The sequence below is a fragment of the Pseudochaenichthys georgianus genome, chromosome 2 (genome assembly GCF_902827115.2).
Source record: "Pseudochaenichthys georgianus chromosome 2, fPseGeo1.2, whole genome shotgun sequence".
Classification (NCBI taxonomy): domain Eukaryota; kingdom Metazoa; phylum Chordata; class Actinopteri; order Perciformes; family Channichthyidae; genus Pseudochaenichthys; species Pseudochaenichthys georgianus.
Window position 1 is genome coordinate 5,617,826 of NC_047504.1, and position 18,826 is coordinate 5,636,651.

Sequence of the window (18,826 nt, forward strand, 5' to 3'; positions counted from 1 at the left end):
GCCACTGGCGTCTGCCGAGAGATGGCTCGAAAGGAGAATCAGAGAGGAAATAGGGGTCTGGGGATTTCCCCCTCCCTCTCTGTGTTGTTACCAAACAAACATAGGGCCTTGGAAAAAGAGAGCAAGGCAGTGTGAACGTGTGTGTGTGTGTTGCAGTCGGATAAATGGAAGGGAGGAAGGGAAGATTTGCTTCCCTATGAATGGATTTTATTGTGCATGCCTGCTTTAGTCACACAAGCACACACACAAACCAATTCTGAAGGAGGCATTGCTCACAAGACCCCCGACTGTGGAGCTCTACGTGCAGCCGCAGCCAGTCAATAAGTCAGGGGAAGCAGCCTAAATGACACCGATATTATCCTTTATATGTGTGCACTAAGTCAAATCAAACAGGGTTCAATCTGCCGCGCGGCGGCTGCTGTGATTACGCTCCGTCCAGCCTTTGATAGCGCCACGGCTTTGATAGTGAGACAACGATGGAGTCGCTGTGTGACTCTCAGTGTTTGCAGATGGCATTGGCTGGGATTAAAGGAAACAGTGGCTCTCAAGCCTCCCGAGGCAATAAAGGGGAGAGCCAGGTGAGTGTGTCTGAGATGAGATGGAGCAAGGGAAGGAGGGAGGGGAGGAGGCGCAGCGAGCACAGAGGGAGTAAATAAGAGGAGGGGTGGCCGAGAAGAAAGGGGAATGAAAGGGAGAGATATATATCGAAATGGATGGAGTCAGTATAAAAGGAGGTAAAGAGAAGGAGGGGAGGTGGAAAATGGACGACAAAAACAGCAAAGACAAGGCAGCAGGGAGGCAAGAAGAGAGGTAGAGAGGGAGGAGGTCAAGGTGGAGCCGTGCAGACAGGAACTAAGCTCGAGACACAATGTGTTGTAATTCATTGCTCGCTACAGCTCCTGCGTGCGTGCCTGTGTTTGTCCGTCTGGGTCAGTGGATGTGTGCGTGTGCGTGTGTGTGTGTGTGTGTGTGTGTGTGTGTGTGTGTGTGTGTGTGCGCGTGTGCACGTCAGCACGCCTGAGTACAGGCAGAGATAGTTTTTTTTTTAAATGCCTGTGTGTCTGAGCATGGATCTGTCTGTGTGTGTGTGTGTGTGTGTGTGTGTGTGTGTGTGTGTGTGTGTGTGTGTGTGTGTGTGTGTGTGTGTGTGTGTGTGTGTGTGTGTGTGTGTGTGTGTGTGTGTGTGTGTGTGTGTGTGTGTGTGTGTGTGTGTGTGTGTGTGTGTGTGTGTGTGTGTTCGATGAAAGCACCACAAACAGAGGGGGGTGTGTGTGTGTGTGTGTGTGTGTGTGTGTGTGCTTTGTGGTACTCGCCAAGGCGCATTTTCAAACCCATCTCCAGCCACCTCAGATGAGCCGGGGATTAGAGAGTGACCCTCAATGCCTCCGTCTTATTGGTCTGGCCGGGGTGCATGAGGCTGCATCCCACAAGCCTCCGTACACCACGACACTCTGTGCTTCTTATGGCCTGGAGAAATGAGTAATGCATGTGCTGATGGACATACAATGATCTCATGATATGTATCCGTAAGAAAGAAAGAAAGCACCAGATGAGTATCACCTGTTTAATTGACCATCCTAGGCAATTTGAAGGTGTTGTCATTTTAATTATTGTGTGTCAATGTGTTCACGTGTTGATGTCTATGTCTCTGTTTCTCTCAGGCTTAAAGATGCAGTGGACCCCCGAGCACAGCCAGTGGGCCGAACAGCATTTCGACATCTCCTCCACCACGCGCTCGCCGGCCCACAAGGCTGAGGCCTACAGGGCGGTGCCCGGCCACCTGCAGCGCTCCGCCTCCTACCAGTACGCCTGGGCCAACGACGACATCTCCGCCCTCACTGCCTCCAACCTGCTCAAGAAGTATGCCGAGAAGTATTCCGGTATCCTGGAGATGCCGGGCTCCTATTCCGAGATCCCGGGGGTGATGAACGGACGGAAAGGTGAATCCGAGCCCTGGCAGGATGGTGTCTACCCCATGAGCTGCATCCCAGAGGGGGTCTCCATCAGAAAGGGGGGGGTGGCGGCGGCCTCAGAGGTGGTGTCCGGCATGTGCAGCTCCCCGGGCCTGGCCTCCAGCACCCTGAGCGAGCCCAGCTACTCCAGCAGCAGCTGTGGGAGCCACTCTGCCACGGCGCTCCACTCCTCCTCCATGGCCTCTCAGGAATACGGCCCCCCGTACAGCAGTTCCTACCTGCACAGTAGTTACAGCTCCCAGTCGGCCCCCACCCCGACACTCCCCTCCCCGCTGCACAGCTCTGGGCTCCTGCAGCCACCCCCTCCGCCCTCCCACCCCACTTTAGTCCCAGCGTACAACGGAGGGTCCCCCAACTTGTCTAGTTATAATTACCCCCCAGCAGGCTACCCGGCCCAGAGCTCCGTTGGGCCGGGATACAGCCCTGGAGGAGCCCCCCCTCCATCATCGTACCTCCCCCCAGGCATCGCTGCCCCTACACCCCTTCCCCCCTCTTCCACTTTACCTGGATACCCATACCAGAGCCACAACCTGACCCCAATTGCCCCCACCCCTCTTAACAGTAGCTCCTCCAACTCACTGAAGAGAAAAGCCTTCTACATGGCAGGCCAAGGAGAGATGGACTCTTACGGTAACTTTGGCTATGGCCAGGCTCGGAGCTCCGCTGAGAGCCCCATGTACCGGATAGCTGACAGCAGCAGCGCCAACGGAGGCTCCAACAGTGGATTCGACAGAGGTCCTGAAAAGCCTTTTAATCCCCAGAAGCAGTCCACAATGTCCTCTGAGCAGAGGAAGTACAGCAGCCAGGCAGCAGGTGGGCCACTGACTCCACCGGCCTACGTCACCTCCACCCTAGGGGGTTCCCGCTCAACGGATTCCCTCGGCAGCTTCACCTCCCCCTCCCTCAGTGAGCAAGGTGCCGAGGATCACCGTCTCCACCTCTCCCACTCAGCAGCAGGGACTACCTCCTCATCATCTTCATCCTCCCGGCCTGCTGAAGAGCAGCTAAAAACCAGTGACCCTCACCTCCTGGACATGGTGACCTCTGAGATCGTTCAGCAGGGGCCCCCGGTGGATTGGAGCGACATTGCAGGACTAGAACTAGCCAAGGCAACCCTGAAGGAAGAGGTCCTCTGGCCCATTCTGCGCCCGGACATGTTCAGCAGTTTAGGCCCCGCCCCCCGCTGCGTGTTGCTGTTTGGCCCCAGGGGCAGTGGCAGGACGTTGCTGGGTCGCTGCCTGGCCAGCCAGCTCGGGGCCCCGTTCCTCCAGCTCAACGGCTCCACGCTGGCTACCAAGTGGCTGGCAGAGGGAGAGAAAATCATCCGAGCGTCCTTCCTGGTGGCGCGCTGCCGGCAGCCCTCCGTTCTGTTCATCAGTGAAGTGGACATGCTGCTGTCAGCACACCTCAGCGAGGAGAGTCCCATCAACCGGCTGAAGGGGGAGCTCCTCGCCCAGCTGGACTCCCTGCTCATGGGCTCAGGCGACGACGGAGGCAACCAGGTGTTGGTGGTCTGCTCCACAAGCCGACCCCAGGACATGGATGAAGGGTTGCGCAGGTACTTTGGCCGCAGGGTCCTCGTGCCCCTGCCAGACGCCGCAGCCCGCCACCACATCGTGGGCCAGCTCCTGGCTCAATCTCAGCACAAATACTGCCTGAGCGTGGAGGAGCTGGCGCTGCTGGTCCAGCGCACCGAGGGCTTCTCCGGACTGGACATGGCCCGGCTATGCCAGGAGGCCCTCGTGGGACTGTTACACGTCTCGGCACAAGGCATGGACATGTCGGGTATGATGCCTCGGGGACAGGTCCGGCCCCTCACCTACCAGGACTTTGAGAGTGTCTTTTGTAAATTCCAAGCCAGTATATCACAGAAAGAGATTGACACGTACACTGAGTGGAACAAAATGTTCGGCTGCAGCCAGTGAAAAGAAAGATTCCGCCCTTGAGAAAAAGAGGCAAACACAATTCCTCCCCTCAGGGCAGAAGCATTGTGCTGGAGGGAAAGGCACACAGAAGGCCAACACAAGCTCACTGAGTTCTCACAAGCAGGGTTTAGACGACCCAGAGACCTGGTTTGATGAGACGACTGGCAGTTTTACAGTTAATGAGCAAGAGTTTTAATTTGATTGCTTGACACTCCAGAAAGCCAGGCATTGTTTACACATTGCAAGCAAGTTGGCTTGAGAAGAGACGCCCCAGTGTCTGTGTAAATATATCGTTACGTTCCTGTTCTTGACATTTAGTTGGCTATCCAAGTGCCTGAAGTGGTGCTTTCTGATTTTCTTTCTTTGTTTATTTGCCTCACAATCTACATTCATGGCATGAGCTGACGATTATTAAGAGCTTTAAAACTCCAGAGGTGAGTCTGAAAAACAGATTGACAGTTGCCATTGGTGGTGGTCAATCATTCTTTATTGTCTTGCTAAGAGCAGTAATCCATCAGGGCGGCAGTAGTCTGGGCCCTGACGCGCACTTATCTCTCCTGTGTCTGCTAAACAAACAAGCGTAACAAACAAAACTCAGGAAAGCGTTTGTGAATTGTACAGTACCTCAAGATTTCTTGACGAAAAGCACTAAGACCTGAGAGGAGAATCCGAGGGGGTTTATGTTTAGCGAAGCAGTGTTAGGTTTACCTCGACTGGCTATTATAAATAGCAAAGAGGTGACGATGAATGTACTGAATATTTTCTGGAACTATGGAACATAATCAATAGTGAGTAAAGACATGTCCTTTTTCTTTTCTCACTGCAGGTGCTTTAGTAACCTGTTTCTACTTGACCAATCCTGAAGCTTATTTTCATCGCTTAAAAAAAACAAAAATCTGTCTGGTTTTAGGAGAAATCCGGTGTCGGGTCAATGTCGTTGTATATTTATTCAAAACAACCATAATCAACATTGTTTATATTATGCGATGCTAGGCGTTAGCAGGCTTTGCTGGAGGCTCCATCAGTTTAGCTAACTTCTGTCTTGTATGTGAGGGGAGACGTATTATTTGACATGGAGGAACCTGATGCTAAAACACCTCCAAAAAATATAAAGATCGACATTTTAGGGAATACACATATTTGCTTTCTTCTGAAATGTTTGTCATCTTAACTACATTACTCCAGGAAGCCAGGAAGGGGAAAAGTAGAGGGTAAATTGCTGAAGGTGAAATCTAATTTCATAATAGCAACTCTGATTGATTGACATCTCTGTAATGTTATTGTCCAACAAAACACATGGACACTATTTGAATCATTCAGAACATTTCAATCAAATATCCAAACTGACCATCGAAGACTAATTGAAACATCATTTCTTGGCACCTAAATGCATTTGGATACACACTTCAGTTGAGTGGAAAGCTTTGTAACATGAGTGAGGAATTGTGGTCTTAAAGTCCTTCATCCCTGAAGGTTATCTGTCGCCCATTGTGTTGGAATGTATTGTTTTCCCTTTCTTGTGTAAGAGTCCTTTAGCTCCACTGCTGCCACACAGGAGTCCTTAAGCTAGTGTAATGTACGTGCACTAAAGCATTCTCTGTAATATTGTTTGGTTGAAATGTATTTGCTTTGTCTGTCCGGTATTTATCCTGAAGGAGATTTCATTCATCATCAGTTTTTTATTGTAAACCCGTCTCTATTTTTTTTTAATATAAGTAGGCCTACTTACTGTATGTCTAGGCCTGCTCTGTGTTGCTTTCTCTGCGTCAGTGCAGCACCTGATGTGTGGGGGGGGGGAAGTTCTGCTGAGCATCAGCAAAATTGACGGGAAGGAAAGACAGCCAGGCAGCGTGGCGGCAGCACAAGGGGAACGCAGAGTGGTCCGTCAGAAAAGCACCCTCAAAACAATCTGTACCAGAATTCCTTCTGTCAGCAAATCCTCTGGAGAGAGAGTCCCTTTAGACAGAAAAACCTACTAATGCACTTCAGAGCACACAACAACAGCACACACTCCCCCCCACCCCCGTACACACGACTTGAAACACCGGTCAACGCTGCGCTTGTTATACGTGTTTTGTGGCCCTTTCTTTTGTCTCGTTGTGTTTTAAATCTAGCTTTTACCTCTCTTTTTTTCAAACCCTTTCCTTAAGAGTTCTTCTTTAAAGCTACCTCATGGCTACAAAACATATAACGTCTTTCCAAATGTCAGAAAAAGCATTGAAAAAAATAAATAAAAGTGGAGAGAATAACAACAAAGTTTTGCGCAGTCTACCTCAGACGACTGTACTTAAAGCATTTAGCTGATGGTGCACCCGCAGGCTGCAGTGTGTGAGATGGAGCTATAGGTAACACACACACACACACAAGCGATTTGTGAGGACTGAGGGAAGAGTCGCCCTAAAGGTGACCCGGAAATGTATAATCCGATACATTTGCTTTAATCTTTTGTGAACTACTGTGGTTGTGTGCGTGTGAATGTGTATATACGTGGGCACACTCTTCTTTTTTTTATTTAGTGTGTTGAATTTTATAAATTGTTAGTATATATAACACACTTGCACAACTTTAAACCAGAGTGTAACGTGTTTCTGTTGTACATACCTATACATACAATACAAATGCACCACTTGTTTATATGTGTGAATATGTTGCCATACTTGCAGTCAATGTATTTTCATGTAATCTTAGGTACAAGCAGCAACAAACGATTCATTAAAGACATTTTCTTGGGAGATTATATCTTGTCTTTTTTTATATTTTATGTCACATTAACGTCTGAAGATTAATTACAGAATTTATTTATCAGTATTAAAGTGTATGTATTGCCCTGCCAAAAAATAGCCCAGCTGAAAAATGGTCTTAATGAGCCTTGAGTTAGTCACCCTTGTGTGCAATTATAAAATCATCCGTGTTGCGCAGGAAGCCGGCGCTGTCGCTTCGCTCATTAAAATGTAACAATTCATTTCTCTTGCTGTGGTAAGAGTGGCAAGACCAAAACATTAAAGCATTAATTATCGTTTTTCCATCACAAAGAATTTGGATTATGTGAGTACTCTTAATGAAAATGATGTGCATTAGCCCACTGCGTTTCCACGGTATCATTATATAGCTGGCAGTGAGGTGTGGGAAGCTGCTGTATAGCCTCTATAATTATCCGTGGAAACTCAAACGCCTCACAAGAGGTTACAGAGCATCGAGGGCTGCTGTTTTCTTTATTTTCCCACTTTGAAATATGCTACAGCCATGATCAGAAATCATCTGCGACGCAAGATGTTATTTTAAATCCGAGTTGATAGTAAAAAGATGGGGTTTTTTGCTTTATATCAAGCTGCTCTGTAAATAAGTAACCCGTATTCAGTTGGTCTCGGAAATACTCAGCAGGGGAAATGATACAGGAAATATCACTGAAGTTATTATACAAATCAGGGAGCAGATTTTCATGGAAAGTTTTTTTTTTTAATTTAAGTGTAATTTAAAGGTTTATTCCTAGTGTGTGTGAGTCAGTGTCTGTGTGCACCCCGGGGTTATCTACCCCAACACCACTGTGTCCCCTTCACTTTAAAGGGCCCTCATTGCACAAGCTTTGCCTCACACCTCTTTGCGCGACAATTAAAATATGCTAAGTGATCATTTTCCTTAAGTAGTCTTAAATGTGCAATCCATTCAAATATGAGAGGAAATTGCCCACAGCTCGCAGAAAAAAAAAACCAGAGGTGGTTGAACATGGGGGTAAAGCCGGAATAAATTATGCAAATAACACAAAGGACTTTACCACTTAAAAGCCTAATTTTCCTATAATCAGCACACTGTCGCCTAATATTTTTTTCCCACCTCTTATTAAAAGTGACTGTTCTCGTGCCGATCATCAGATGGCTCTATCTGTCACTGGTCTGTGAGCCTGCCAGAGTAAATGCTAAAGCATTTTGCCGGAGCTTTTAGATGATGGTTACATTCCCACACAAGTAATTATGCGGCAGAGAGTCCAGAAATAAGGTTTAATTATACAGTAATCGTGTGTGATGGACACTAGGAAGTGGTGAGCAGCGCCAGACTGCAATCCATCAATGACAAACCTCTGGCCAGTTTTAATTCCTCCTCATTTGCATCCTAACCTCCACACCAAGTTGCGCAAACGCTGTTAAATGTTAATAGGACCTGTCTCGCCGCTCAAAATGAATGCTTAAGCCATTTTTTTTCACTCCCTCCTCTCCTTTCATCCTCTCTTTATCTATAACCCGCTCTTTTATTCCAACGTCTTCATGCCATTCTCTCCTTTCCTGTCATCCCTCCCTCCCCCCTCCTCCCTCGCTTCCTCCCTCCTCGCAGGCCTCGCCGTGGAGGAGGCACCGAGCGGTCACTGATGCACTAATTGGGAGCAACACTTACAGTTTTATCTCCCCCCACCACTAATAGCGGTCCTCGCCGAAGCAACTCACCTTAGGAGGAGGAGGAATGGATGGATGGAGGTAGGATGAGGTGTTGGGGGGAGGGGGGAGGCCTTGAATGAGAAATTCCTCCATGCAGACTGCAGCGCAGACTCAGTGTGAGATTGGGCCCTGAAGCCATCATGGTTAATCCATATCCCGCAGGACCCACGACTCAATTCCCTGCTTCATTAATTGAAAACGATGGCCTTTTTTTTGGTATGAGTGAATAAAACAAGGAGCCATTTATGAAAAAAAAGCATTTTGTCTGGTTTTGTTCCTGAAGTGGCTGCAATCTCATTATGCCTCTGTGCTGCATTTCAAAATGTGCTATCATCTTTGTCTTGATTGTCTCCCAGCGTCGAGAGAGATAAATACACGCGCCGCTTTGCTGTGCTGATGCCAGGGCTGTTTTTCACCGAATCATTTGAAGTCTTATCAGCCTTTGTGGAAATAAAGCCTTTGCCTAATAAACTGTTCCAGGCTTTGCAAGAGTAGCACATAAACACCTTTTTTCTCCCGACAACGCCATCATTAGCGCATCTTGTTCAATGCTTTACACATAATTGGAATCAACATCTATTGTTCGTGTTCTTGACCTTCCACTTGTTTTCCAGCAGACACTCAGAAACATTGTATTACTGCTGAGAGGGAATCTTAACTAGGAGAACACATGCTAAGTGCCTTTGCTTTGTTTTATCAGGGGCACATAGCTTCACTTTGAATATAACTTGAAAACCCATACCTTCTGATTTAATGATAACAATCCCATTGTGTATTCTAACATACAATTGCAATTAATCACATGACAATCATATGGGAAATATGGTGAAGCACTTCTGATCTTTAACGCCTTTACTGCAACATAAGTATAAATACTCAAAATCTTGCATTTAACCGTTGTTGTGGTATTATATGGGTGCAATATGTACAGTTTTTTCTCAGTAATGATGAAAAACAACTCGTATGTTAAAGGTGAAGAACCCGCAGAGAACTGAAGGGGAACTCGAAGCGCGTCGACCTTCGACAGGGTTGTTTTAAAATGTGAAAAATAATGCGTGTGCTGCCTGTGACTCAAATTCGCAACAAAATGGAATGGTGGACATACAAAGAACCATAAAACCAAACTTAACTCCTCAAATCAACATTTCACTATGCCCCTTTTCACACCAAGGCTTTTCCCGTTCTAGAGCTTTTCTGGTTCGGAACCGGTTCATCGGTTCAGCTCCCGCTCTGTTCACACCGCTCAGAGCCCGACTGGTGCTGCGCCATTGCGTCATCGTTTGCGTCATGACGTAACCATTTGCGTGCCTACTTCATAAACCCAAACCGCGCGGAAACCCCTCACATCGACAACAACAACAACAATGACCGATTGTATTGAAGCGCTACTCGTTTTGGTTTTGCTCTGTCTAAACGAAATGGAAGAAATGGGACGACTTTACTACCAACTTTACAGTTGTTACATGCTACATTCAAAAGTTCTTTACAATCATCAACTTCAACGACGATTCCGTAGGAGAACAGGAAAAACCGGTGCTTTTCAAGCTCCAGCTCCGCGTTGGTGTGAAAGGGGAGCGTTTTGCGTCTTTCAGCTCATTGTTTGGATTTTCAGGCCTGCAACCGGAAGAATGGCTCTTGTTATTGGTATAAACCTATATATTATTGAACTTTATCACCGTTTTTATGTCAAATCTGAATCTGTAGAATAATAAAATAGCATGAGTAGAACTTCTAAAACACTTTCCACCACTACATAAAGTGATGGATCAATTGAATACAAAATATGTAACTGAAAATTCATAAAGCTCTGTACTGAAGATGTAGTATAAACTAAATTGGCCTCACCTATTGCTGATGCATTCAGATTCTGTGTGCTTTACAAGAACACCTCCTATGCAAATGGTGCTCTTGATTATGCTAATATATTATTATGTTAATAGTGACCATCTTTAATAATGCATGATGTTGGCATATTGATAATGCAGTGCATTTATTGTCATGCAAATGATATGTTGGACGGCTTATTAATTGACACTTATCAGAGAATGAGCTTTGATTTGGTGGAAAATAATAATTAATAATGTGATTCATTCACTCTTATCTAAAAAGGGTGTCACTCACTTCAGATCAGAGATGTTCTTTAGTTTTAACAGCTGGCTGTTATCAATCCGGTTCTCTCTTAAGAGGCTCCTGTGCAGCCATCATCGGGATTCAAAGGCGTCAAAAACCTGATCCATTTGATCGCGCAGCCCCCATGCTAACGGGGAGTCAGACGTGAGTCATCCTCACTCCGATGCCCACCTCCCTCCGCAGAAAAGAAACTTAAAACGAGCCTTTCGAGAGTCACGGGAGGGTACCTTCAGAAACACTATTTTGTGTGTGTGTTGTCAGATCAGCGGCGCTTGTGGAGTGTTCACAGGCACTCGGGGATGGGCTGTCGTGTTAGCGCTGAGTGGCAGACCCACCGACTGACAGCCAGCCAGGTTGTCTCTGGAGGATTCCTACTGAGGAGGTGTCGCTGAGTGAACTATCAGGCACTGTGATGTGCATTAGGCTGTGCACGAGACCTCTACAAACACACGTTTTTTCAGAGTTTTTATTATAAGAGATTCATTAGCTGTCTACTTTTTTTCAGATCATCACTCATGAAAGCCTTACATCTTCTTTGACAGTGATGGACAGGTTGAAATAACTCCCTGATTGATTTTATAACAGCACATCCTGTACCAACACCATCATGTGTTACTGTAAGGAAAATCCCCGTCTGATTTTCCACCACAGTGTTGGAGGTGCACTTTCCTACGTGATTTTCTCCCGGCTATAATGCCACATCGTGTATAACTACCGATGGAGACATCCAATTAGTAGCCAGTCAGGCTGTGTTAGCTTAGTTAAGAACACACACACACACACACACACACACACACACACACACACACACACACACACACACACACACACACACACACACACACACACACACACACGCGCACACACACACACACACACACACACACACACACACACACACACACACACACACACACACACACACACACACACACACACACACACACACACACACACACACACACACACACACAGGCATGGATGCAGAGGGAAAATGCACACAACCACTTGCTGTTTCCACATCAGTACACTCAGTAGAGAGGGGGGATGGGAGACCTGAGAGCGGGGATCGTGGCGGCAGCGGCGGCGATGGGGGTGGGGGTGCGGTGGTGGTGGCAATCTCACCCAATCATGTGTGCTGGGAATGACTTCATTAGGAGGCCCTGTAGAAGTCCGGTGTCTGGGAATTGCGTTTGCGCCGGGGATTGGAGGGAATGGAGCGCAGGGGGGAAACAGGAATGAGTCCTGAATCCCTCTTTTATCTGCCGCGTGATGGAGAGATCCAAATCAACAGCTGTCAGTCAGGTGGACCCCAGGGCGAAGGCCTCTGGCGAAGGGGGAGGATGAGGCTGAGGGTGGGACGGAAAGGGGAGATTTGGAGGAGGTCTGACGGGGGGTGGGGTTGGCGAGGACAGGGCCTGACTGACGGGGTGAGTATCAACAGAGCAGCTTCCTCCACAGGTTCATCACAGCAGCACCTGGGCTAACAGGTGGGTGATTTGCATTATCTGAAATCAGGAGCATTTGCAAATATACGGTCAGGGGCGCCGCCAGGGATTTTGGGCCCCATGAAAATATATCACATTGGGCCCCACCACCAGGCCCAGGTCACGCCAACCAAGCCAACACATCCTCACTCCCAGGTCGGCCTATGTTGACGTTATGTCAAGTCCCCTGCCGGCTTTTTCCAACGCAAGGGGGGGGGCCTTAGCGTCCATTTTCAACGCGAGGGGGGGGGCCTTAGCGTCCATTTTCAACGCAAGGGGGGGGCCCTTAGCGTCCATTTTCAGCTTTCCGGGATGTCCATGTGCTTCTATGGACGCTCATGGAAGCACGGCATTCGTTTGTGTCAACTGCCCTTAAAGGCAATGAAGACACTACACTACCCAGAATCCCCAGCTATCGTTTGGACTACACCATGTGCTCTGTTTGACAAACCCCGTGATAGTCCTCAAGCTCTGTGATTGGAGAGTGTGCTCCGAGGTTTGAGCCTCGAACAGCACTTGAAATGGGATGGAACCACGGCAGACTGTTCAAAACTGGATTTGAATGGGTCCACCGCGTCCCCCCCCTCCCCCACCCCGTCCCCAGAACTACACATGCTGGCTATTCTGTTTCGCAACATGTTCTCTATGGCACGTCTCTACTGGGAGTTGTAGTTTTAAAAGACGTTTTCGTATTTCCCATAATAAGAAGTTGCCAGTATTAAACTGTGTACATCCCTGGAGGTTTAGGGGACAGGAAACACTCACATTTAAAACATATAATTAATAAATGGGTGGAAATTGCTGGTGCCCATAATGGGCAGTATTAATATATATACCCACACGCCAGCTAAGGTCAGAAGAGCTTTATTTAACAGCTGGACTTATGTTTGTGACCCCTCCTGTTGTTAATTGATAACATTACATTACATTACATTAATTGATAAGCCTGAAACATGCACTTGTCAAGGTTCAGAGGCACATTTTGCAAATATGGCAGTAGCCATCGATCAGCTTAAGATAAGATATACTTTATTGATCCCAAGTTGGAACATTTGCGTTACATCAGCATGTGTAACAGTTAAATATGCAGTGGTGTTTATTTGAAAATCATTTAGTATAATCACACAAATTCTGTGTTTTATATTTAACAATTCTGTGTTCTTTATTTATTGATTGTTCAATACCTGACAAGGCCGGAGATGAAATATCTGCATACATCATAAGAGTATAATACATTATGTATAATATCAGTTAAAATAAGTGCTTCAACATAGTTAACATTGCTGGAGGTATGCACACATATTGATAGATGTCTTGTAATGCACTGTTGAGGAACCTGCGACCCAAGTTCTTCATTCAGTGCAGAACTACACCATAGTTGTGTAGGCCTATATGATATGTCAATAAACCTTAGAACATCTTGAAATCTTGAACGGGATGTGCAAAATAGTAATTATATACAGTCTTTAATTAACTATTAGTAGAGAATAACGAGTAATGAATATACTTTATAGGGATCCTATTAATATCTAATAATAAAAATAATGAAATTCAATAACATGCTTTAACCACCAGGTGTCTCTTTATATCATCTGTGCACCTTTATGGTGTAAATACAGCCTATCTACCAATTGGATCAAATATAAAAGTGAGCCGAATTAGTGTTGATACGGCAAGGAGACGTATTGTGTGAAAAGAAATGTAAGATGTTGTTCAATGGCTGATATATTTATGATCCACGTCACGTTTTCAGTTCCTCATGTTTGTCTTCTCATCAGGGCTATAAATACAGAACTACGGCAGATATGTAATATTTAATGCAGCCGAACCGTGTATTACAATGCCTTTATGTGATGACTTTCAAAGAGAAAAGCAAGCACACTCGGAATGAGGTATTATTTTCTTTTCTTTAAATGTTTTCGGTCTGTTTCCGGTATTTGTTAATGACGATGTGCTGTGAGATGTGAGACTGGAATTGCACAGGGGGAAATAACGTATCTTTAGATGCGGATTTTGTTAACTAATATGTTTGCGCTGTGGACCAACACTATACATTGACGGGGAAGGGGGTAGCAATAAAGATAACACCATTAAACAGTTACACAACATAACAGAAATAATATCGATAGCAGCGTCCCTAGCAACCACCTTGGTAACAATGAAAACGTTGGACGCAATTTCCTGAAGTAATCTTCGTAATAACTAGCAAACTAAAGATCATGTACATCCACTGCACACATAATCTGAAATAACAACTCATATTTCTCGCATCAAATGACATCAAAACGCATTTTAATGGCCAAACTAACTTTAAAATAGGCATTTTACACCCAGAATAAAACGAAGTTCGGCCATGTTTTCTTTTTCTGCAGGGAGAAATGATAGCTGGGGATTCTGGGTAGTGTAGTGTCTTCTGCCATCATTTACTCCGAAAAAAGATTTGTTTCTCCGAATCGAAGGGGAAAAATACAAAAGCATTGCACACAATTTAAACCAATCAATGTTGTGTAATTAACAAGGATAATCTGGTGTTTTTTAGTCGATGAGTAGTGCAGATATCACTGTAAAATCAATCGTCAGTAAGGGGAATATTTACTTCCAGGTGTACAATTCTCCGCTATCCAATGAGAATGGACGCTCACATTGCCTTTAAGGGCAGTCGACACAAATGAATGCCGTGCTTCCATGAGCGTCCATAGAAGCACATGGACATCCCGGAAAGCTGAAAATGGACGCTAAGGCCCCCCCCCTTGCGTTGAAAATGGACGCTAAGGCCCCCCCCCTTGCGTTGAAAATGGACGCTAAGGCCCCCCCTCTTGCGTTGGAAAAAGCCGGCAGGGGACTTGACATAACGTCAACATAGGCCGACCTGGGAGTGAGGATGTGTTGACCAAGCACAATGCTGTAACCACACCTCCAGAACCCAACCGACTCTTTTACTTTAAATAACTCTACCTGTACAGGCTTGCATCTATCTTGTAGTGCAATACTAACTGCACAATATTTACTGACACTGAGCGGTGAAAATATAACACCATGCAGACGTGCAACATTTTACTACAGTAGAATTCACTATTTTATATAACACTAACATTCCTGACAATAGACCTCAATAGTCATCTTTTATGGTGTACATGACTTTTTAATAACATTTTTTAATGGAACATTAAAAAATCAAGATAAATATAACTTTTTTTAATTAAATATACATACCAACTACAAAATATGCAGGTATTAAAGTGTAAACGGACAACAAAACAGAAATGGAAATGAAAAGCCCTGATGGTGGCGCTAAATCAGAGCCTATTACCTGTTCTCAGTCTTTTTCTCATCATGCATCTTCTGTGTAGTGATCCAATACCGTTACCATAGCCTTGCCCTTTAACAGTTGTTACGAGCCCTGGCTCAGCCTTACTCACCAAGAGCTAAGCGCCTAGCCTTCTTACAGGCAAAGTCACTGAAGTCCAGCTTTCTAGCCAACTGGCTTTCAATGGACAGCATGGCAAGACTGCAAAGCCTTATGGGGGGAAAGGGCTGCTGAGCCTACAGATGGATCTGTTGGTCCTGGCACCAGGGGAGGGACAACTGATTTAGTATGAATAGCTGCTGAAAATGTACCTGCATTTATTAAATGTCAGCTAAAAGAGGAGTGAAATGAAAAACCTCTGAATTTTCTGTGAAGATATTAACAGTACTTAAAGGTGGGGTAGGTAATTTTGGAGAAACCGGCTCGAGTGCGCTAGAATTTGAAAATACACAACCGGAAAAAATCTGCCACTTCCTTACAGAGCCCCTCCTCTAACACACACGAACGCGCACATGACCAATGAGGGCACGAGATAAGTTTATGCACAGATGGAAGGCTGACAGGCAGGTAGGCCATCCAGTTACTTTTGCCGGGCCGGCTCAGATGATTGGTCGTGCTTTTTACTAGGGATGCTCCGATCGCCAATTTCGGGGCCAATCGCCGGAATCAGTATCGGCCGATACCGATCCGATCGAGTGGGCGGGGCCTAAATGGAAGATTTAAACATCACTTTAAATCTTCCATTTAAAGTGATGTTTAAAACTCAGTTAATGGCGCTCATGGAGCTTCCACAAACAACAATCAACTTAATTATTACATTCAAATGATGTACATTATTCAAGTTTACATTCACTTTGGATAATAACACGGGAGAAATGAGCAGGAGCGCTCTCTTTACCTCTCTCCCTCTCTCTCTCCCTCTCCTGACAGCCTGTCAGTATCTCATGCAGCTCACTGATCCAGTAATGAGTGACCCGACAGTGAAGAATACATATATTTATAATGACTAGTTTAGCTTGTTCCAGAGGTAGATAAAATAGCTAAGTGTGTTAGGTCTAACTCTTGTGTGTTTCGCTCCGCTTACCGGTCCGGCGGGTGGAGCTGCAGGGTTTCTGCTTCACACACGTTGCATACCGCTATTTTACTGTCTTTACACCTTAAAATAATGCCAGACCGGTGAAGCCATTTTGGCGAGCTTGTTTTGCCGCACACAGAGAAAAGTGTCATGTATTTTACGTCATGCGATCGGCTCTCGAGATCGGCATGTTTAGAGAGCACCGATCGATCGGTAGAGAGTGAGTATCGGCCGATCTCAATTGGTGACCGATTGATCGGAGCATCCCTACTTTTTACAGCGCCACGGCTTCCACAGATGACATTTTTTATGGATTTTTTGTTAAAGCACTTAAGATATTCATTGCTATCGGGATGCTAAGAGCATTCCATGGAATATAACAAAAAGTGTATCTCGAGCCGGTTTCTCAAACTTACCTACCCCACCTTTAATGTCAGCAAAACATTACAATTATTATTTACAATGGACTACACTTAGCTAACAGACTAATTTCCACCACTCATGGACCACACCCACCTTTTCTTTTGAAAAACTGGATGACATACTGTCGCCCTTTAGTCCCTCTTTCTCTCCTTCTTGAAAGCCTGACTTTGTTAGTCGTTGAGACATCGTACACACGTAAATACTAGCATCCCTGCTCCTAACATGCTCTCACTCTGCTAGAAAGGGCCGGTGCCGCACAGCGTTTGAAGGCAGGACCAAACCATTACATGTAAATAGAGGGGGGTGTTTGATGCTTTGGATAATTAACTTTTGGAAGAAAATAAGTTAAATGAATCGTAAGTTTAGTGAGTACATTATCAATATGACGTTATATTAATGTTAATTATTGATGATTGATGAAAGGTTACTTAAACATTTTTTTTTAATGTTTAAATGTTTGGGGCCCCTGTCAGTCACGGGCCCTTAGAATCGTCCTACCTTTTCACCCCCTTACGGCGCCCCTGTATACGGTGTTGGCCCATGCTTGGTAAAAGATAGAAGTAAAAATCTATTTGCAAAATAAGAACATCATTCATTTAATATTTTAGTTTGGCTTAAAACTTTGGGTTAAATAATAGATCATGCTTTGGGCTGAAATAGGTAAGTTAAGCTACGTGAGCTAAAGTATGCTACACAAGTGAAAGAGGCCATATTATGCTCCTTGTGGTTTCCCCTTCCTGTAGTGTGTTAAATAGGATTTTGTGCATGGCAACGGTCTGCAAAGGCTAAAATCCAAAGTGAGTTTCTCTCCCACACACTCCCCCCCTGCCTGACACGCCTCCATTGGACCCCTTTGTTTACTTCAGTAACATAGTGACATCACTACGAAACACTCGAGATTCTATTGGCTAGCGCTCCAACACATGTACGTGAGGGGTGTCATGAAGGTAACCCTGACCATTAGCTGTAAGAAGTAGAACGTCACTTCTTTAACATGGCTTTTGATTCACTTTAGCCAACTCCCCCCCCCCCCCCCCCTGAATTGTCTCTTTATAACGTTACAAACAATTGTAAGTCTTACATTTTTCATAAAAACAGGCAGGAACAAGCTAATGCTAATTATGTATTCCTTTATGTATTTATTCAACATTACAGATAGTGCGGATATATTTAAGAGACGTGTTAGTGTAGTCCCCAGAAAGCCTTCTTTCAAAGTTTTATTTAGAGGATATCCAACAGCCTATATTCCTCATTACTGTATAAAAGCAGGCTATTATGTAAATGGTATATTTCTCGTACTCGAATCCCTGTAATAAACCCAACACCCCCTGCTTTCGGCGACTTGTGCTCCGAGATGAGGGGGAGTAGAGTAGATGCAGAGAGAGGTGAGTGTGTTTGAGCAGCGCGAAGGTCACTCCAGATTGAGAAGTTTGTCAAAATGTGATGACATCAGCAGTCTGTAAACTGTTATTGGCCCTCGCTGAGCGTCGTCCAAAGCGTCTGAAATTACACAAAAAGAGAGAAAACACACACACACACACACACACACACACACACACACACACACACACACACACACACACACACACACACACACACACACACACACACACACACACACACACACACACACACACACACACTGACCACCACCGCTCTGCCAGAAATGATTGCCTCCGATGTTTCTTTTTTTTATTCTCCCATCTCCCCTTGTTCACCCATGCCTTCCCTCCTCCTCCTCCTCCTCCTCACTACCACCACCAACAACAACATACCCCCCCTCCCCCACTGTCTTTCTGTCTCGTACTGTCGAAGGCAGGCTGCCAGATATGTGTAAGCTACCAGGAAAGAAGGATCAGGATTTAATGACATTAAACATGCTTTTTATGCTCAATAAGAGGCCTATATTATGATTGATCCGAGACAGTCAACACTTAATCCAGACACAAATGGAATCGTCTGTCACTGAGTCTATTGAGTCATCAATATCCGCTGTAGTTATTTCTCTTTTTCCCCCCTCCTGGATCGTTTACAGTGAGTAATCATCTGTCTGGTCGCTCACGTCTCGGGGGTTTGATC

The 18,826-nt window shown here is 45.5% G+C and overlaps 1 protein-coding gene across 2 annotated transcripts in view; it reads left to right on the forward strand.

Annotated features, from left to right (window-relative positions):
• Nucleotides 1-6,630, forward strand: part of LOC117456596 (fidgetin-like) — a 33,527-nt gene extending 26,897 nt beyond the window's left edge. For both annotated transcript variants that reach the window (XM_034096530.1, XM_034096524.1), the window contains one exon: nucleotides 1,662-6,630. In XM_034096530.1, the coding sequence (XP_033952421.1) occupies nucleotides 1,662-3,898 (2,237 nt within the window). In that variant the 3' untranslated portion in view covers nucleotides 3,899-6,630. The remainder of the gene's footprint in view (nucleotides 1-1,661) is intronic.
• The last annotated feature ends 12,196 nt before the right edge of the window (nucleotides 6,631-18,826 follow it).